The 21,086-nt window shown below is 41.7% G+C and overlaps 1 protein-coding gene across 4 annotated transcripts in view; it reads right to left on the reverse strand.

Moving 5' to 3' along the window:
- LOC105483292 (serine/threonine kinase 39) overlaps nucleotides 1-21,086 on the reverse strand; it is a 293,955-nt gene that overhangs the window by 239,658 nt on the left and 33,211 nt on the right. The window contains exon 1 of one of the 4 annotated variants that reach the window (XM_011744081.2): nucleotides 3,935-3,965. The exons of the other annotated variants lie outside the window; for them this stretch is intronic. Within the exon in view, the coding sequence (XP_011742383.1) occupies nucleotides 3,935-3,950 (16 nt within the window). The 5' untranslated portion in view covers nucleotides 3,951-3,965. Of the gene's footprint in view, nucleotides 1-3,934; nucleotides 3,966-21,086 lie in introns of those variants that run through there. 4 annotated transcript variants of the gene reach the window in all.

The following is a 21,086-nucleotide window of genomic DNA, read 5'->3' on the forward strand; positions in this document are numbered from 1 at the left end:
AACCCCAGGGGAAGGCCCTGGATTTGGGCAGATTTTTTCGAAGCCTCAGGAAGAGGATAACTACATCAGTCACACCTAAGATGTCTGTTTAAAAAGCAGATTCTTAACCCTATATCCAACTATTGAATCGCAATTATTACAACTGGAGGCCTGAAATCTGCATATTTAATTAGCTTCTCTAGCAATTCACCCACATCCTTAGATTTGAGAACCATGGCTCTCTCCCTGGGTATCAGCTTCTCTCGCCACACCTCTGCCAGGTTTCTAGGGTTTGGGGAAATTAATCAGTCAGGGGCTATTAGGAAAATGGAAGCACCACTATGTAACAACAGATACTATTTAATACGAAGATCTCATTCAACAGGTGCTAGAGAATGGAAAAGACTGAGTAACATAGAGTTACTCAGAAAGCAGTAGGAAGCAGCTACCACTCCTGGGGTAGGACTGCAGGAAACAAAGGGAGGAGGTGGGGGTTATTAGAATCCACACATTTAGGAGGAAACCAGCAGGGCTGGGACCCTGATCTCTGAAGAGGAGCCCTTTCTGAAGGTCCACATGGGACTGGGATAGCAGCTCAGGGGGTGCCAGGAGGCTGGCTCCAAGAGGTAGAAGGAAACTGGAAATGGAAACCAACTACTGCTGGCAGAGGGAAAGACCCTTTCCGAAGCTAAGCTGACAAGAACAGTAACAGGACGAAGTGTGTCCCTTCTCCCTCCTGCAGTCTTCCAGAATTCCCCTGGTGCCCCCACTAGCAGAGCTTAACAGGGGAAACAGCAGGCAAAGAAGGAACGTGGAAAGTGGTCTGCTGACGACCAACCCAACACCCCAAGCAGATTCTAGGAAGGTCTGTCTGGGGCTTAGAGGAAATCGCTTAATAAGGAGCCAAGGGAGTGTGACCTCCGCCAGCTCCAAAAAGAGGCTGGGGCTTTTCTACGCTCCATTAACAATGGCCAGACTTTTGTAAAAATTCTCATTTCACTCTATTTTTCAACACAATTACTAAAATGATCCTTTTTAACATCTAACACTTTCCAAATGTTTACTCTGTACTTCTAAACCCCGCCCCATTCCACCCCAATCTACTTCCTCTGGTGGTTATGACTGAGGGTCTGGGGTCACACACCCCAAGTTATGTGACCTTGGACACACTGCCTGTGTGCTTTGTGCTGCACATTCCCCAATTATAAAAAGCTAATGAAAATAGCATCTACCTCACAGGAGGGCTGTAACTATTAAATGAGACTATACCTGTAAACGTAATAATATAAATGTACCTGTCTGGCACTGAAGTGTTTAATAATGTTTTGACTGTTGGGGTTAATAGTATCCACATGATTATCCCAGACACCTGGACAGAAACTAGAACTAGGTCCACTACACCTTTTGAGAAAATGCCTGCTCATCCCCACCTCCCTATGATCAGCTCTGCTCCCACTCAGCCCCAGTTCCTGCCAGCTACCTATCAACTCCCCCTCTTCCAATCCCACTCCTGAGGGCCAGCACTGACAACTTTTATATGGTAATGATTGGGCGCAGAGAAAATTATGCCAGGAAAGTGATTCATTGTTCAAGATACAATTAGCCCCACTTCTCAGGTAATTAAACAGCCCTGGCTACCACATCCATGATGCAGCAAGTAACTAAAACACTTCTCCTACTCAAGGACACAGGAAAAGAAAGTCCACTCACTTTTATGCCACCTCTCCATCTGATCTGATTGCACTTATAATCCAACTCCTGCTTATCCTGTCTCCTCTGACAACCTGAGGTCCTCCCCTACGTTACAACCGCGGAACAGGAGGTAAGATCACCCTCTGCATGGTAGAAGCCTTCCTTCCCCTTCTGTTGACATACTTTCACCCAGAAGCAGGGGCATGATGCCACAGTCTGAAATGACGGCAGAAAATAAGAGCCACGAAGGAAGAGGATATCAACTGCAGGAACACAAATGTCCAGTGCAGTGAAAAGCGGTGTCTTGGCAACCCAGGAGGCCCTGAGAGCATCGCTGAGAAGGAAAATTAAAAGACACATCCTCATGAAGGGCATGGAACACCTGCTAAGCCCCAGTGGAAGCAGCAGCATGCTGCAGTCTCTGCCTCCTAAGCGAGGCCACCTGCAGATCCTACAATACCATGAGTCGGAGCCTGGCAGGACATCAGGAGAATGTTCCCTCCTTTAGTCTTGGGGCTGGGGGCTAAAGTGTTAGGACTGTGTCGTATTGAAAGATGTGGAGACAACTGGGTGTGCTGCGAAAACGTCGCTGCTCATTTAGTTAGTATGGGATGGGGGTGAGTTCTACATTTCTCCAGCTCCCAGGTGATGTGATGCTGCTGGTCCATGGGCCACATTTTCAGTTGCTACCATGTAGGTGGCATAGCTTCCCTAAATTATCCCCAAAGGGGCCAGGTATCCACCTCCTAACAAGGGAATAGAGTTTAGGCCCCTATGGAAGGAACTGGAAAGGAGTCCTGAGGCATGGAAAAGCAGATGCCTCAGCATCAGGGACAAGAGGTGCCAGTCTGGGAAGGGTCTCGCCTGCCTGCAAGCATCCAGAAGGAGCAGATCCACTCCAAAGAATCATAATTAAGGAATTTACGTGTATTGAGCTATTCAAAAATGAAGATTCAGTTGAGCATGGTGGCTCATGCCTGTAATCCCAACACTTTGAGAGGCTGAGGTAGGCAGATCACTTGAGGTCAGGAGTTCAAGGCCAGCCTGGCCAATACAGCGAAACCCTTTCTCTATTTAAAAAAATAAAAAAATAAAAATAAAAATTAGCTGGGCATGGAGGTACAGGCCTGTAGTCTCAGCTACTCGGAAGGCAGAGGTGGGAGAATAGCTTGAACTTGGCTGGCAGAGGTTACAGTGAGCCAAGGTCATGCAACTGGACTCCAGCCTGGGCAACAGAGCGAGACTCGGTCTCAAAATAAATTAATTAATTAAAGTAAAATAAAAACAAAAATGAAGATTCAACATTCCCTCCATCCCATAACATGTAAGTTTACTATTTTATTTTTTGGGTGCATTTTTCAGAAATTCACTACAAATGAAAGATGACGACAACTCCTGCCATAGTAGAAATTAGTGGAAAAGGCATAATTAAACTTCAGAATTATTTCCAGCACATATGGTTGAAATTAAGTTGGACTTTATCTGGAAATTTATTTTATTAATCCAGAAAACATGATACCTCAAACATTATGGGTAAAGATATAAACAAAGCTAAACAGCTGATTGCATCTGTTTTTATTCAACTTGTGTTGAGCCTCCAGTCACACTCACATTAAATAAATTTGATAACACTACGTCTAAATTCAACCTATACAAGTTACCGGGTATGATATTACAAGAAAGAAAATCATTATAAGTATTGATTTTTTTTTTTTTAATTGAAACTACACTCTTACAGCCTGAGGCCCAGGTCCCCGGATGTATGACACATCTCTAACTAGAACCAGACGGAGAGCTGCTTAGGATAGCCTGAGTTTCAATATGACTTACAGTCACACATTTACTTTTTTTTTTTTTTTTTACAGCTAGGCCGATTAGATTGATAAGTACTTGTTAAACTGACATTTTCACAGATGAGCTTTATTTCCTCTCTCTTTCATTTACTCAAATGATAGGAAGTATTTAGTTTTACATCCTCATTGTCAAGTTTTTGTAACTAACATTTCTACCTTGAACTCTAAGCTCTCAGAAGACATAACCTGGGCAACATAATGAGACCCAGTCCCTACAAAAATTTTTTTAAAAATTAGCCAGACACGCTGGCACATACCTGTAGTCCTAGCTAGGGAGGCTGTGGTGGGAGGATCGTTTGAGCAGAGGAAGTTGAGGTTGCAGTGAGCCACGACGGCACCACCGCACTCCAGCCTGGGCAACAGAGCAAGACTGTGTCTCAAAACAAAACTACCAAAAGACAGTTACCTACCACTGATTTGCCTCATTTGCTGCCAAGATAACTCTTCTGCACATAATTTAATAAAGTCCAGTCAGTGGCCATGCTCTTCAGTTTGGACTCCAAGCTGTAGCCTACTAGCTACAGCACGTGAACAAAAATCCTGTAAAAGCCCAAAATTCAGATTCAATCTCTGTAAAAGTCCAATATTCAGATTCAATCTCCTGATGCGTCAATTAGCTGCCCTTTGTTAGCTGCCAAAAATAATACTTAAGTCCATCCAGTTAGAGTAACAAGAACAAAATGAATGGCTGAGTGTAAGAATTCCACCACTACGGGCTGGGCACAGTGGCTTACACCTATAATCCCAGCACTTTTGGAGGCCTAGGTGGGTAGATCACCTGAGGTCAAGAGTTCAAGACCAGCCTGGCCAACATGGCAAAACCCCATCTCTACTAAAAATCCAAAAATTAGCTGGGTGTGGTGGTGGGCACCTGTAACCCCAGCTGCTCAGGAGGCTGAGGCAGGAGAATCACTTGAACCTGGGAGGTGGAGGCTGCAGTGGGCCAAGATCATGCCATTGCACTCCAGCCTGGGTTACAAGAGCGAAACTCTGTTTCAAAGGGAAAAGAAAAGAATTCCACCACTATAAATGGGAATGGGGTGGGAAGAAGTTATCAAATACATATGATCTACTCATTATGCATAATAATTATAATAATGCCTTCTTCACACTAAGAATAATAGCATCTTGGAGTTACAAAGAACCTCAATTTATAGTTTATATGATCACCTCCAACTTACATATTATACAATAATGAAGAATATGTACTTGTTTATTCATCCAACATATTTCACTGAGCTTCTAGTATGTGCCACATCCTATTTAGGGTGGTAGAAAGGAAGCTCAGAGCAAAAATATCTGCCTTCCTAGAGTTTACATTTTATGTGAGAGGGGATGTGGATTTAAAAGCATCATAAACGGCTGGGTGTGGTGGCTCACGCCTGCAATCCCAACACTTTGGGAGGCCAAGGAAGGTAGATCACCTGAGGTCAGGAGTTCAAGACCAGGCTGGCCAACATAGTGAAACGTCATCTCTACTAAAAATACAAAAAATTAGCTGGGCGGGCACCTGTAATCCCAGCCACTCGGGAGGCTGAGGCAGGAGAATTGCTTGAACCTGGGAGGCGGAGGTTGCAGTGAGCTATGATCATGCCACTGCACTCTAGAGCAAGACTCTGTCTCAAAAAAAAAAAAAAAAAAAAAAAAAAGTATAATACAAATAAGAATATTTCAGATTGCAATAAGTGCTATGACAAAAATAAAATTGGTGGGGACAATACTTGAGCTATGGTGGTTAGAGAAGCCTCTCTCAGGTGGTGACATCTGGGCTGATGAGAAGGGGCTGGCCATGCAAAGATCTGAGCATTCTAAGATGAAGGGCAGCATGGGCAAAAGGCCTCAGATAGGGATCTGTTTGGAGAGGTTGAGGGACAAAGACAGAGGCAGTGTGGCTGGTGCTTGTCAACTAAGAGGCAGGTGGAAAAGAGGTGGTAGGACAGGTTGGCAGGAGACTAAACACAGAGAGAGAGTCCTTAGACCAAGGTGAATACTTTAAAGGATTTTGAAAAAAAGAATTACAGAATCTGGCTTACATTGTACAAAGGTCACTCTGGCTGCTATGTGTAGATAAGATTGTATGTAGGGCAAGAGTAGGCACAGAATGGTTGTTTAGGGTGTTACTGTAGATGTGCGGGCATGAGTCAACAACAGCAAGTGCTAGGATAGACAAAGTAGAGAAGAAGAAAAGTAAAGTGGTTGGATTTGAGAATATATTTGGACATAGAGCCACAGGACTTGCTGATAGATTGGAAGTTAAATGCAGAGGAGGAGACGTTTAGGTACTAAAACTAAATATGTAATCACCTCTACTATAATCATCACTCCATTTTATAAAGAATGGCCTTGATTCTCTCTTCACCCATCCCAAAACCCTGCCAACGCTGGCCCATCCACCGGAATATGTTCTGCATGCTCCAGATGTCAATTTGAAAGGCTTAGGCTGCCACTATTGTTCAATGAACCTCCAACATCAGGAACAAGGAAGAGTGAGGATGCAGGAGAAGGAACAATAAAAACCGAGAAGGGGATGTGCTTCCTATGTTCAAGAGATATTTCGGGGGAAAGAACCGTCCAATCACATCTTACAAATGGGTATTCACGTGTACTGCCCTCCTATAAAGAAATGTTACACAAAACCAAAAAATATGTATGTAAATATCCAGTATTTGTAGGTATTTTTCCCATCCAACTCTTTTTCTTGTAAAGGCTTAAAAGAAATAGTTAACTTGTTCATTAAAATTAAACCATATTGGCCGGGTACAGTGGCTCACGTCTGTAATCCCAGCACTTTGGGAGGCCGAGGTGGCCAGATCACCTGAGGTCAGGAGTTCGAGACCACCCTGGCCAAGATGGTAAAATCCTGTCTCTACTGAAAATACAAAAAAATTAGCCGGGCGTGGTGTAATCCCAGCTACTTGGGAGGCTGAGGCAGGAGAATCGCTTGAACCCGGGAGGCAGAGGTTGCAGTGAGCCAGGACTGCGCCATTGCACTCCAGCCTGGGCAAAAAGAACGAAACTCAGTCTCAAAAAAAAAAAAGTAAAAATAAAACCATACTAAACAACAATGACAACAAGTGTATTAAAAAGCCCATTGCCCAAACACAACTATTTTCATGATTGCATATTCCATTGCAATCTTTACTCACACACACGTGCACATGATGGACTCACATTTATAGCCACAATAATTATGACTTTCAATTGTGCTACTGTCATTGAGAATTAGATTCCAAACACTTTTCATGTTTCTAAAACCTACTAATAATTATATTAATTGTGGTACAACATCCCAACATGTTATTGAACCATAAACTATTGCCTGTAGCCCTAAGACTAAGCACTTGAATTCTCCTTTATCTCAGTGTCGTGTAATAATTTCAAAGGGATAACCCACCTTTGGTACAAATAAAAGCTAAAACGATGTCAAGTTTGTAAGCTTCAAGTCTCTTGAAAAGTTGCTGTATTTGGTAATTCATTACATTGCTTATAAAATCATTCACCTGTCAATGACTTCCCAAACCAAGTAAGTAAAAAGAAATAGATTTCAGTTAGGAATTATTTACTGATGATACTAGAATAACTCACAAAGCACAACAGGAAATTGTCTGAATCTGATCTAAACTAGAGTGTGTGCATTTGTCCTCACTGGCGAATCAAATATGGACTTGGCACATCGTACTCACCAGCACTGTAACTTCACGAAGTCTCAGCGTTCACTAGGTGACTAAGTGCTATTGGCAAGAGTCCACAGATGAAACGCTTCAAGAGACACTCTCTGAATGTTTTAAGGATAGTTTTACATTAAAATAGTTTACTATATTTAAACATGTTTGAGTAAATTTAGAACTGTATATATAACATACAGATAAATGTTACAGAGAGAGATTACTATACTGTATTCTAAAGGTGTCTTTCATTTAAGGCTTGCTAACTCCTCAATGCACATCTTAAAAAGTTCCACATGCTTATGCAATTGCTAGTTTCCCAGCTGTCTCCAGATTCTTTGCTGTGGCATCATATTTTGGGCAATGCTAAAAGTAGCAGGGGGCAGGGGAAACTTCAGGGACTTTAGGCTTCAGGCAATGTTTAAAAGAAAAATCCTATATTCCTTATACCCTGATACTTAGGGGGTTACACCATTCAGTGGACATGAGTTAATAAAACCACTGAAGTTTGCTCTCAGCTTCAAAAGAAAGCCAGCAGCAGCCTCTCTATGAAAACTCTCAAACAGCCCTGGAGACCAGCATGTCACCTCTTCCCTGTTTTTATTTGTTAACCTTAACTTGGGAGTCCCACCCTTTTAGGAGAACATCTGAAGAAGAAAAAGAAGTGGCTATCTACAGATAAGACACCATCACAGGAGAAACTGGACTCCATCCTGGAAAACTGGGAAAATTGTTCCATTTTACAAAATTGTATGTCAAAGCCACAGATGAAAAAGTGCCACTTCAAGGAATTCCATGATAATTTACTTTGTAAAAGGAAATGGTAATCCTGTATTTTAACTTTTCTTTTTTTTTTTTTTTTTTTTTTAGTCAGAGTCTCACTCTGTCGCTGAGGCTGGATTGCAGTGGTGTGATCTCGGCTCACTGTCACCTCTGCCTCCCAGGTTCATGCGATTCTCCTGCCTCAGCCTCCTGAGTAGCTGGGATTACACGTACAAGCCACCGTGCGCAGCTAATTTTTGTGTTTTTGGTAGAGACGGGGTTTCATCATGTTGGTCAGGCTGGTCTCGAACTCCTAACCTTGTGATCCACCCGCCTCAGCCTCCCAAAGTGCTGATATTACGGGCATGAGCCACCATGCCTGGCCATATTTTAACATTTATATTAATGCAGATTTTCACAATTTCTGGCAAGGCTTACACTGAAAAAAGAGCCCAAAAGGACATCCAAATTCTTTGGACAACATGTATTCAGCCATATCAAATATTGCTTGAAATAATTAAGCTGTCAGCAAAGCCTTGGAAATATTTGGGCTATAAGAGTATCTGGAACTCATATTTGATTTCACGATAGTATCTGACCTGAATCACAATCTCTCACATTCTCCAGCAACAACCGAAATGACCCAACAGGGCCAACAAAATAACGTTTCATTTTCCATTCACCTTCATTTCTCTCTTGAATGTTAAAGTAACATTTTCGTGAACTTTTAAAATCTATGCATCAAAAACTATACATCAAAACACATGAGAAGTGGGAAAGGCTATGAGTGATTAGACAAAAACATCCATGGAAATATTAAATGCCATGGAATTAGCCTTAGGGATCAGCACACGTTAAACTTACAAGACACATACATGCCAAACTACTATCTTACTTCACTCTCAACCCTAAAACAAGCATATTCCAAGGAATCCACCAGTTAAAATGGAAACTTAGGCTGAGCATGGTGACTCACAACTCTAATCCCAGCACTTTGGGAGGCTGAGGCAGGTGGATTGCTTGAAGCCAGGAGTTCAAGACCAGCCTGGTCAACATGGTGAAACCCCATCTCTACTAAAAAAAAAAAAAAAAAAAAAAAAAAATTAGCCAGGTATGGTGGCATGCGCCTGTAATCCCAGCTACTTGGGAGGCTGAGGCACCAGAATCATCTGAATCCGGGAGGCAGAGGTTGCAGTGAGCCAAGATCATACCACTGTACTCCAGTCTGGAAAACAGAGCAAGACTCTGTCTCAAAACATAAAAATAAATAAAATAAAATGGAACTTAAAAATCTATTCTGTTAAACACATTCTCATTTTTCACTACCATTTAACCATTACATGTTTACCTTTTATTTTTGTATCAGTTTGTAAAGAATTTTATGGACTTTAGTTTTATTTTTATGAAATCCACAGAAATGTCTACCTGTCAACAGGCTCAGGGGCCCATCATCATCAGACAAAACTCAGGTAAATTAAGACTTATTTGACAGACATCTTAAATGCGGCAGTGGAAAAATTAGCAACCCAGAACAACCTAGCTCCTGGGTTCAAATTTTTCATCTAAGATTCACATTCACAGCTTTGAACTCAATAAATTCAACCGCCAGGACTTGAAAGGGAGTTCTCGTGGCAGAAAATTGCCAACAAGGAGTTCAAACTTTTAAAGGCATATCTCATATAGTTTACATTTTCCAACTGCACTCCCCAGTGGACTTTTAATTTCCACCTCACACTTTCATTTATTAAATATATGATGAGAAATTCCTTCCGAGGTTTTCTTTTTAACTATTTTGGATTCACAGCCCACACTGCAGAGGCCAAACCATAGCTGGCAGCGAGACACTATGTCCGGCAGAAAGGTGTGGGTGGAGCATGGCCCACAGAAAGAGACCTCTGAGAACACATGCAAACCCCGCATTCCAGCACACAGAAGCACTGATGCATATTTATGGGCAGGCCTGGGCCATTTATTTTGTCCCTATGTCAGGAAATTACAAACATTCGTTTCAGGAGCTAGCAAGCTCTGGCCATCATGAGTCCACTCAGTGAGCCGGCCTCACACCCCTCAAACCACAGCTGCAAAAAGAAACTCCTTAAAATCACAAAGCAGTCAATATTATAGATTGCCAGGCATAATTCAATGAAAGAAGAGATAAACTAGACACAAATAATTTACAAGTAGAAGGAATGTGGTCACGTTTCATCCCATTCCTAAAGGAATTCAGTTTAGAGCTAGGAGGAATCCCGTCCATGTTTCACTTCTGGTTCCCAAACCCTTCCAAGAGCCACTGAGAATCAAAACCACCCCCCTTCTAATCTGCCCTTCCTCACCCCAAGTCACAATTCCCTCAGCCAATGAACAAGATTTCTCTACCCTGAGTTCCTAAGCTGGTTCCCAAAAGACTTCTTAGGACACTGAGTCAAAATAATGTTCAAGGAGACAATCCAATAAAAAGATATCTCTAGCTGTCATTAAAAGCAAGAACAAAGAACAGCTTTGTCCCGCTTGAAAGAGCTCTGCAAGATTATTCTCTGTCAGTGAGCCCAGAGAAACAGAAAACAACTAGCCAGAGATGGAGTTTCCTGAGAAGTTTGGGGCCCCCTACATGGTCACCTGGTTGCCATAAAGGCCAGGATTTCTCCAAATGTTATCTGTGGACCACCTGCATCAGAAACAACTGCATTACTGCGACAAAGACAAATTCCCAGACTCAGCCAAACTTCCTAAACAGAATGTCCAGGGATGCAACCTGAGGACCCACATGTATAACAAGTTCCCAGGAACTCTTCTGCACAGTAACATTTGAAAAACCATCATCAAATTCAAACTAGACTTTTATATTTCCCAGAGTTCTCACTATTTTCTCCAACAGAAATCACAGCTACAGTACAGTAAAACACAAAGTCCCTTCTTACAAGTGCTACTTATCGTTAGTACAGACACATTCACTTATACTACTGACAACCCTATGAAGTATTTAACCCCATTTTATGTCTGAGAAAACTGAGGCCCCAGGTCACACTTTTCTTAAGTGGCAGAAGAAAGATTTGTACCCAGGTCTCTCTGACATGAAAAAGTTTTACTCCCACATGACTCCCTCTAACAAGCAGGAGACATAACTGCTTCTTGCTTTCCTAGTGGTCATTTACAGATGGTTGGCCACGACGCTCTGTCCAACCCCAGACCAAAGGTAACCACTTTCATCATTTGCATCAGCGACCAAACTGCTAGAATGCTGCATCTGGATCAGGTCACTACAACTTCAGAAACATAATATGGGAAGCATCTGGGAAATATCTAGAGAGATTAAAAAAAAAAAAAAAAGAGTAAACAGGCTGTAAAACAATAAATTTTAAAAGTGAACTGAGACGAAGCTGGGAGAGTATGATCATATGCAGAGTATGGTGAGCGTGCATTTCCATTTCCCCTTAAGAGCAGCAAACTGAAGCATGCAGGACTCAAGTCAGATATACTGACGAGTGCAATAGTGGCATGGAGGTTATAGGATGCTATTGACGGGAAGATTTGCAACAGAGGACCTCTATCGGTAGAACAGCGTTTCTCCACCTTGGCAATACGGACATTTTGGGCAGGATAATGCTTTGTTGTGGGGTACTGTCCTGTGTCCTACAGATGTTTAGCAGCATCCCTGGCCACAGCATTTCCCCACCTCTCCCCAGGTGCAATAACCAAAAATATATCCAGACACTGGCTCAGGGGAGAGAGGGCAAAATCTCCCTCAGCTGAGGACCATTAGAGGGGTTCTTCCTGAAAGAAGAAAGAGAAAAGGGAGTGGGGTAAAGGAAGAACCAGACATCCTTTCAACACATTAAGGTCCTAGCTAGCTCAGTCGTGGAGAACTAAAACTTCCTGAAGGAAACATGGAGGAACTATGGATTATCCAAAAACAGAATAATCTGCCTGAGATGTCCAAGAATCAACTGCCCTCAGGAAAAGAACAAAAAAGAAAAGATGAAGACAAAAGAAAAGAAACAGGATCATTTTGCCTTGGTCATATAAAGTTGGGGCTCCACAGACACCCACTCCTGGGAAGGTGCTTTATCCAAGGTAGTTTACGAGAAAGAACATATCAGAGCTGTCACCAGTGTCAGAGTTCAGTCTTTGTTTTTTTTTGAGATGGAGTCTCACTCTGTCACCCAGGCTGGAGTACAGCAGTACGATCTTGGCTCTCTGCAACCTCCAATTCCTGGGTTCAAGCAATTCTCCTGTCTCAGCCTCTCAAGTAGCTGGGACTACAGGAGCCCACCACCATGTCCAGCTAATTTTTGTATTTTTAGTAGAGAGGGGGTTTCACCATATTAGTCAGGCTGGTCTTGAACTCTTGACCTCAGGTGATCCACCCACCTCAGCCTCCCAAAGTGCTGGGATTCACAGGCATGAGCCACCGTGCCCAGCCAGAGTTGAGTCATCTTACCACTTAAAATGGTGTTGACGTGATAGTGAGACTAAACATCCTGGAATGTGAAACATGGGAAAAGAAAGGAGGAAAAACACAGAGGCTGCTCTATCTTAAGGGCCCCAGCCACTCGAAAACACAGTAAGATTATAAGGTTTGAAGAATGGATATGTGTTCTTGAAATGTTTGTGAAAGGCACCAGGTGCTAGCTGGCAAAGTAGAACAACTACAGGGATTCTGAAGGTTTAACAGGGACAGTCTACATGTCAAGGGACATTTACTAAATGCCTAAATACACAAGGTGCTATGCTGGGAATTGTACATAAAGCGAGGTCACCATACCTTGCCTCACCCCTTGAGATAGGCACCTTGAGGCAACTTTAAAAGGAGGCAGTAGAGAGATACAAGCAGGAGTTTCCTCAGCCCACCAAGGTTATCCCACCACCTCGCTCCCCATCCTCCACCAACCATTGCCAATACAAAGGAAACAACCTGTCATTCAAATAGGAAGATCTAGTGGGAAATCTAGCCACATCAGAAACAACAGTCAAGTTACAGAAGAGACCAACAGTCCCTCAACCCCCTGCCCAGGGAAGACAAGACCTGGATCCACAGCACATTTAGGACTCAACTGTCCCACTGGTAGGCTGGAGGAAACCATTCTGAAGTGCTTTTCCTGCCAACAAGTCAATCCAGGTTCACAACCTACTAAGCACTGATGTCTCTAACAGTGAGAAAAGCTACAGAAAGTATCAGCCCCTCTAAAGATTGTCCTTGTTCCCATGCTAGACTCTGAATTAGGCAAAACAGCAGGTAAAAAGGAGATGATCGTTTTTAATGGTTATTTTGTGTTACCTCAAATGCTAATAATGCATACAATAAACTCTATTCCAAGGCAAATTTTTAAATCCCTGGAAGTCCTTTTTCACTACACCCAACAAAATTATCTCCGCAAGTTCCCTGGGCTTTCAGTTGTATATGCTCAGAGAATACGAATTATTTTGTATACTGGTGTAAACCAAAAACAATTAAGAAAGCAAACCAGCTTGGTTAAATGTAATAAACTGCATTGAAATTTACTTCGAAATGTATGGAAAAAGAAACAAGATGGATCAATGGATGAATAAAGGGGGTAAGAGATGAACAGGTAAGTGATAAAGCAAGTATGGTAAATATGAATGGGAGAATATAGGTGTGGAGAGATGGGTATTCAGTATCAATTTTAACTTTGTTGCATGTTTGAAAATTTGTAATGAAAATATTGAAAGCAATTTTTAAATAACACTGCATTTATTTTAGAATAGAAGGGGAAAATGAATAACATATTAAATAAAAACCAGTTATAAAACATTATATACAACTTAATTGCAAATTTGTGAGTATATAGAAAACACCAAAATATTAATTGTGGTTATCTTTTGAAGATACCATTATGAGTGACTTTTACTTTCTTCTTGGTCCTTTTCTGTATTTTCCAATTTTTCGTCAATGAGCATATACTGAATTGCAATAAAAAATTACTTTATAATATTAAATCTTAAAAAAATAAAATTTCTGAAGCCAAATCTAAATTACTTGCTATGGAAAATTATTTTATATATGGGCTGGGCATGGTGGCTCATACCCATAATCCCAACACTTTCAGAGGCTGAGGAAAGGGGAGCAGGGAGGGATGGGGATTGCTTGAGGCCAGGAGTTCAAGACCAGCCTAGTCAGTATAGCAAGACCCCAACTCTACAAAAACTAAAATTAGCCGGGTGTGGTGGCACATCCCTGTAATCTCAGGTACTCGGGATGCTAAGGTGGCAGAATAGCTTGAGCCCAAGAGTTCAAGGCTGCAGTAAGCCATGATGGTATACTCCAACCTGGGCAAGATGGCAAGACCCTGTCTCAACAAAATAAAAAATAATTTAAAAATAAAGAAAATTATGTCAACTATAATGCATTTTCTTATAACGAATTTTTTGTATATGCATTCAACTCCCTTAGTGGCAAATTTTTGAAAAAGTGTCTCAGCAGAACACAATCCTATAATCCCTTATCTTGCCAATTAAGGCAACAAAAACAAGGAAATGTGTTTTAGCAATCAGTTCCCTTTAAAGAGATTTTCAAATCAAAGCCCCCAATTCACGTAACTCTACTAGTCCCATAATATTCATCTGGGCTACCACCAAGGCACAGCATACTCTCTGTAGTTACCACAATCGCTGACAGCAATGTCCTCATGGTGGCCTCCTTTTGCCTCCGCATAGGCCCACAGCTGGTATATCTATCCACATCCAGTGCATACAGCCCAACTCCTACCTTTCTGGCACAAGCACAGAAAAACACCTGATAAGTCAAGTGTTGCAGCAGAAACGAGATGTAGACTCTTTTTTTTTTTTTTTTGCTTTTCTTTTCTTTTTTTTTTTTTTTTTTGAGATGGAGTTTCGCTCTTGCTGCCCAGGCTGGAATGCAATGGCATGATCTCCACTCATCGCAACCTCCGCCTCCCGGGTTCAAGTGATTCTCCTGCCTCAGCCTCCCAAGTCACTGGGATTACAGGCATCCACCACCACGCTCAGCTAATTTTCGTTATTTTTAGTAGAGATAGGGTTTTGCCATGTTGGCCGGGCTGGTCTCCAACTCCCGAGCTCAGGTGATCCACCCACCTCAACCTCCCAAAGTGCTGGGATTATAGGCATGAGCCACCGTGCCCGGCCGAAATCTAGACTCTTGATTCCCTGGGTGACTTTGGGCAGATCACATAATCCCTAAATATAAAATGGAAGTACTTTTGTCAGCATAGTACATCCTTTAACATTTTATGGTGTTATGGATCTACAAAACAGACACCCAATATTCCACTCACTTCTGGCATAGAATTAAAGAAATGAAAAAATAAGGACTTCTTAAAAGGATATCTTTAAGGGTCCAGTATTCAAAGACAGTGATCAATCTCAAGTGATTAAGAAAGAGAAAGCTCACATACATCTTCATGCTTCTTATAGTACCCTGAGAACAGAGGCAGGAAGACTAATGGAAACCTCCATTAAGACAAGCTGGGTCTACAATATGAGCACAACTCCAGGTAAACCCATTCACGGTACAAGACTCCAATTTCAGGGGAGATTCATTTATACCCCTCTTTTGCCTTACCAGGCATAGCTTTACACATGCAGAACCAATCCTAAAGTTGTGAACCTTGGAAGCAGCTGAGCATAAAGATATGAAAGCCACCTTCTCAGCTGTATAAATGACCAAGATCACACTAAGGTCTCCTCTGAGTTCTGGTAAACTGCTACCCTCTGATAGTGATCGTCTTTTATACCATTTGCATTATTTTTATCATTTCTTTAAATCTACTTTTATGTTGTTACATTACAGTTTCAATTACATAAACATTGAGAAACATACACACACCCTAACTAGGGAAGTAACTGAATACTATTCCAAGGGTAGTTATATTTCCAGCTTATGAGAAATCACTCAACCAGGTGGACTGCCTCATAAATATATAATAGGCCTCTCGCCTTATGTCTCATTTTGACTCCATTCAACCTTAAGTACCTATCATTTGCACCACCTAAATGAAGGCAATGCAGAAGATACGGCAATGAGGAAAGGATACCCACTGCCCTAAGGGATGTATGCAAGTATATTCACACACAAAGAATACGAAATGTCAGAGGAGATATAAAATGCTTTCTGAGCTCCATGGAGTAAATCATCTCCACAGGCCTGGTGAAATATAAAAAACTTTTAAAGCTATCATGAAAAAATTATTTGAAATGAGCCTTGAAATGAATATGACAATGATACTATTGGTTAATTAAAATCTACTGAGCAATAAAAACATACCAGGTACCGTGTCTGGTGTTTTTGCATAAATTACAAATATTTAGCCTCATGTTACAGGTAAGGACACTGAGGTTTGGACAGTGATTTGTCCAATGTCAAAAAGCTGGTCACAGGAATGAGATCCCAACTGAGGTTGGCCTACTCCCAAAGTCCACACCTTAAACCTTAACAAACGACAGTGGAGGGAAGAGTAAACTGGAAGAATAGCTGAGAAGGAAGAACAGTAGTGGGAAAGGCAAGATCAGAGACGAAGAACCAGGGCAGTAAAACAGACAGAAACTGGCTCATCATTTGACCCAGCAGCCTCCTTCTCAGGAGACATTCTGGGGATAGGAGCAGAAATATGGTCATACATTCCAATGTCAAGGTCAAGTAATGAACACTCTTGAGAAAAAACGTAATAGAAAGCCAGTGTCCTCATAATGTTTAATATGTGTAAGAAGATATACAAACTCTCTCCTAATTCCATTGAGATTTAAAAATTAGGTATTTTCACCAGCTTACCACCTAAGCTCTGGCCAATACAACCTGTCACCAAGAAGATTTAAGGATCTGCTAACCTATTGGCCTGTATAACCCTAAAATGATCAAGTGAAAGTATACTTTTGGAAGCAGACAATGTCCACATAGCATACAAATCAACAACAGAACCAAGAGAAACTTTCTGACTTTTCTGACAGTGGCTACAACTATCCTTATATTTTTAGTCTAGGGTAGCATATTGCTTGGGTTGTGAATGAAGATACATGTAGAGACACCATCATGGAAAACTGTACCCCCTGTAATTATGTGCTTTCCCTTATGAATCCACTCCACCCATTTTCTTTCCTGTATATGACATCTTTCACATTCTCATTTCTAGTTCCAATTTCTTCTCCAAGATCCCAATTCTCATTTAGACACATGTGATAGACATTAATAGGACTTACAAATGTCTCCTGCTTGAGTACAAAAGCACTTCACTACTCTGCAATAGGCAGGACCACGTGACTCGTTCTGACCAATGAAATGTGTGCAATGATGAGCACCTCTCCGTCACTGAGGTGGGAAAGCCCCTGAGCAGTGCTCCCATAACTCTTCCCCTCCTGCTGCTAGAGATAACAGAGGATGGAGCCACAAGATTGAAGCTGACTGAGTTGCTGCAGGAAGGACAGCTGACCTAACGTATCTCCCAGGGACATACAGGGAACTGCAAGAGCAAGAAATATACTTGTGTTGTGCTAATCTCCGCTGATGTGGGGTTGTTTGCTACCATACCACAGCGCAGCCCAGCCTGACTGGTAGAACACGCTCAGTGGCTACCCCGAGGATAGCACAATACCACCCAGAATCACATTCTCCACCTTCTTCCAACTAAATTCAGAGAAGCCTACAAACCTTCGATTTTGGTTAACCCCAGAATCTTAGATTCTACCCCTTTCCTTTGCACCCCTAGGCCCATAGGAAGCAAATGCACAGAAGCAGTCTCATAAATTTTTACTGATGATGATGAAAGTCTTCAGCAAAAGTCAAATTACTTTTAATAAGTTAGATTTTTTTTAAGTGATGGAAATACAGACACCACCAGAAAAACACGTATTTTTGGGGAAAAAGCTCACCTATGAAGGTAGATGTATTCTTAGATATATGTAACTTTGAAACCTTTTTCTTACTATAAGAAACTAATGTAAGGCCTGGCGTGGTGGCTCATGCCTGTAATCCCAGCACTTTGGGAGGCCAAGGCGGGTGGATCACCTGAGGTCAGGAGTTTTGAGACCAGCCTGACAAACATGGAGAAACCCCGACTCTACTAAAAATACAAAATTAGCTGGGCGTGGTGGTACATGCCTGTAATCTCAGCTACTCACTCGGTTGGCTGAGGCAGAAGAATCACTTGAACTCAGGAGGCAGAGGTTGAAGTGAGCCAAGATCACGCCACTGCACTCCAGCCTGGGCAACAAGAGAGAAACTCCGTCTCAAAAACAAAAGACGAGAAAAAAACTAATGTAATTAGGCTGGGCGTGGAGGCTCACGCCTGTAATCCCAACAGTTTGGGAGGTCAAGACGGGCAGATTACTTGAGGTCAGGAGTTGGAGACCAGCCTGGCCAACATGATGAAACCCAGTCTCTACTAAAAATACAAAAACTAATCAGGTGTGGTGGCAGGCACCTGTAATCCCAGCTACCCAGGAGGCTGAAGCAAGAGATCTTGCTTGAGCCTGGGAGGCAGAGGTTGCAACAAGCCAAGATCACCATTGCATTCCAGCCTGGGTGACAAAGCAAGACTATATCTCAAAAAAAAAAAAAAGAAAAGAAAAGAAAAAAGAAAAGAAAAGAAAGAAAAAAGAAAAGAAAAGCTCATGTAATTAGAAAACTCTCAATTCTCACCCATGCTGCAAAAATGGCACACCAACTCTGAAGACATCAGTTGATAAAATGGGCAAATATATGCACTTACTTCTTTTAAGGGTCATACTACCACTACTGTGAACATACTGGAAACTGACACTTTTCACAAGTATCACCTGCAATTTTAAAAATTAAAAGTGCAAACCCAAAGAATTGCAATGCAAATATCAAAAGTTCACCTCAAAGGTCATTTATCACCATTTTTTTCCCAGCCCTTCTTGAAATGCTGGCTCAGAGAATTGCTATGAAAGAAAATATGTTGTGGTTTCATTAAAATTTCTAGCTTAGAGATGTTGCAAACTTATCAGTTCCTGGATCATACAAGCTACACACACATCAAGGCACCTACTCCCACTGGTTAAGCAAACTATCAAACTTTGTGGTTTTGTTTTGTTTTGAGATGGAGTCTTGCTCTACTGTCCAGGCAAGAGTGCAGTGGCATCATCTCAGCTCACTGCAACCTCTGCCTCCAGCGTTCAAGGAATTCTCCTGCCTCAGCCTCCCGAGGAACTGGGACCACAGGCACCTGCCACCACACCTGGCTAATTTTTATATTTTAGTAGAGATGTGGTTTTGCCAAGTCAGCCAGGCTGGTCTCAAACTCCTGAACTTAAATGATCCTCTCAGCCTCCCTAACTGCTAAGATCACAGATATGAGCCACCACACCCAGCCGCAAACTTTGAATAACGGATAAAAAATCTGAACTTGTGAAAATCTTTAATCTCCTCTTTGTTTTCAGCAGGAACACTAGAGAAAAGACAATCTACACAAAATAATATACAATTTAATTATAATTTAACTTGTCTTTCTCTGAAATAAAGCAAAAAAATGCTCATCAAAATTTCAGTGGTGAGTAGTCATTATACGGTTAAAAAGAGAAAGTACAATGTATTCGCCCATTTTCTCTATTTACCTAATCACAATGAACAAACTGAAAGTTTAGTTCCTCTAAATCCAACTTTAAAATCTTGAACCCTCAATATTCTAGGGCAAAAAAATTATTAACTAGCTATAAAATAGACAATAAAAATATTTTAACTTAGATTCACCCAAAAGGCAAAGAATGACTGTTATCTCTCCCACCTCATCTATCTCAAGAGTGTTACTAAATATGGGTGTATTGCCCAACTTCCCTGCTCCACACAAGTATAGACTGCAATTGGAGTGACTGTTCTTCATTTCAAACACATGAGTCAAGAGGAAGTAGTATTAATTATTTGTTGGTCAGCACACATTCATCAGGTACTCACCACATATGTGCACCTGTTATAAGGGTCAGAAAATTTCTATTCTAGAGTTTACCAGAGTTCACCAACCTTGTGAGGAGACAGGCCAGGAGTTCAGCCTTCTCAACCATGCTTTGTGCCTTCAACCTCCAAACCAGTGAGTTCTGGGTAATATTTGATGGTAGGAAGTATTCCTGCCTTAAAGATGGGACTTTATATCTGCATCTGCCTTCCAATTTATTCTTATATTTTAATTTTTCTTGGTTGTCAGTAGCAAACATATCATCTACTTGATAAAGCATCATCAACACCCTGTCTTACATCTCTGAGGAGCTCATGAGAGAAATCTGTACCAGTCACTGTGCAAGAGTGGAAAATAACCTATCGGTGTAGCCGTGTGCAAACACCACCTCTTTCTGCACAGGGCGTTCATGTATAAATTCCTATGCCTGGTTCTGAAAGTAAAATTCTGACACAAACACTCACTGGTTCTCTTATCAACTAAGTCTATACCATAATCAGGATGTGGGTAAGGTGCTGGGAACTCTTGGAGAGGTGGTAGCTAACTGCCCCACTCTGTCACAGTTACTTTCAAAAATGACTTATTGATCATTATCCATTTTAGTTTCAGAGAAAGAATGAGACATCTCAGTTGGAACTAACATCCAAAAGGAACCTGAATGGCACCTTTAAAAAATATCTCACCCAGTCATCCAGAACCTTTGCTTCTCTCACTTTAGAAGAGGTGAAAGAAGAAAGCTCGAGTCGTAAATTGAAGGCCTTCCTGTTACCGTCCTTTACAGAAACAAAAGCAGCTTGTCAGGCGAAGACTATCTGAATACCTCGTGCTTAGTAAACAGACCAGACGGGGATTCAGTGGAGTGTTTGCATAAGGAAGCTATGGAAGCTTACTGTTCTTAAGAGTGTTTCCTCCCCATCTCACCCGCAGGAAAAAAGCACCGACTTCCTCCCCAACCTTAAGTAAAGATCAACAAGCCCTCCTGAATGAAGCTGCCTGTTCTGACCCACCTCTCCACATTGCCTTGGCCAACCCTCCTGACCCTGTGCTCCTGGGAAAATTACTCAACCTCTCTGAGCCATCTGAGATGTGAGAAACTTCAGTTAAATGTCTGAAGAGGGCTCACTGGTATAACCTGGTAACTGTTTAGAGCATGCCTCAAAGAGCACTAAGCTGCAAAGAACTCATTCCATGCTCCATGACTAACCTTAACCCAGGCATTCACAATTTGAAATGTGTTC

The sequence above is a fragment of the Macaca nemestrina genome, chromosome 11, assembly GCF_043159975.1.
Source record: "Macaca nemestrina isolate mMacNem1 chromosome 11, mMacNem.hap1, whole genome shotgun sequence".
Classification (NCBI taxonomy): Eukaryota; Metazoa; Chordata; class Mammalia; order Primates; family Cercopithecidae; genus Macaca; species Macaca nemestrina.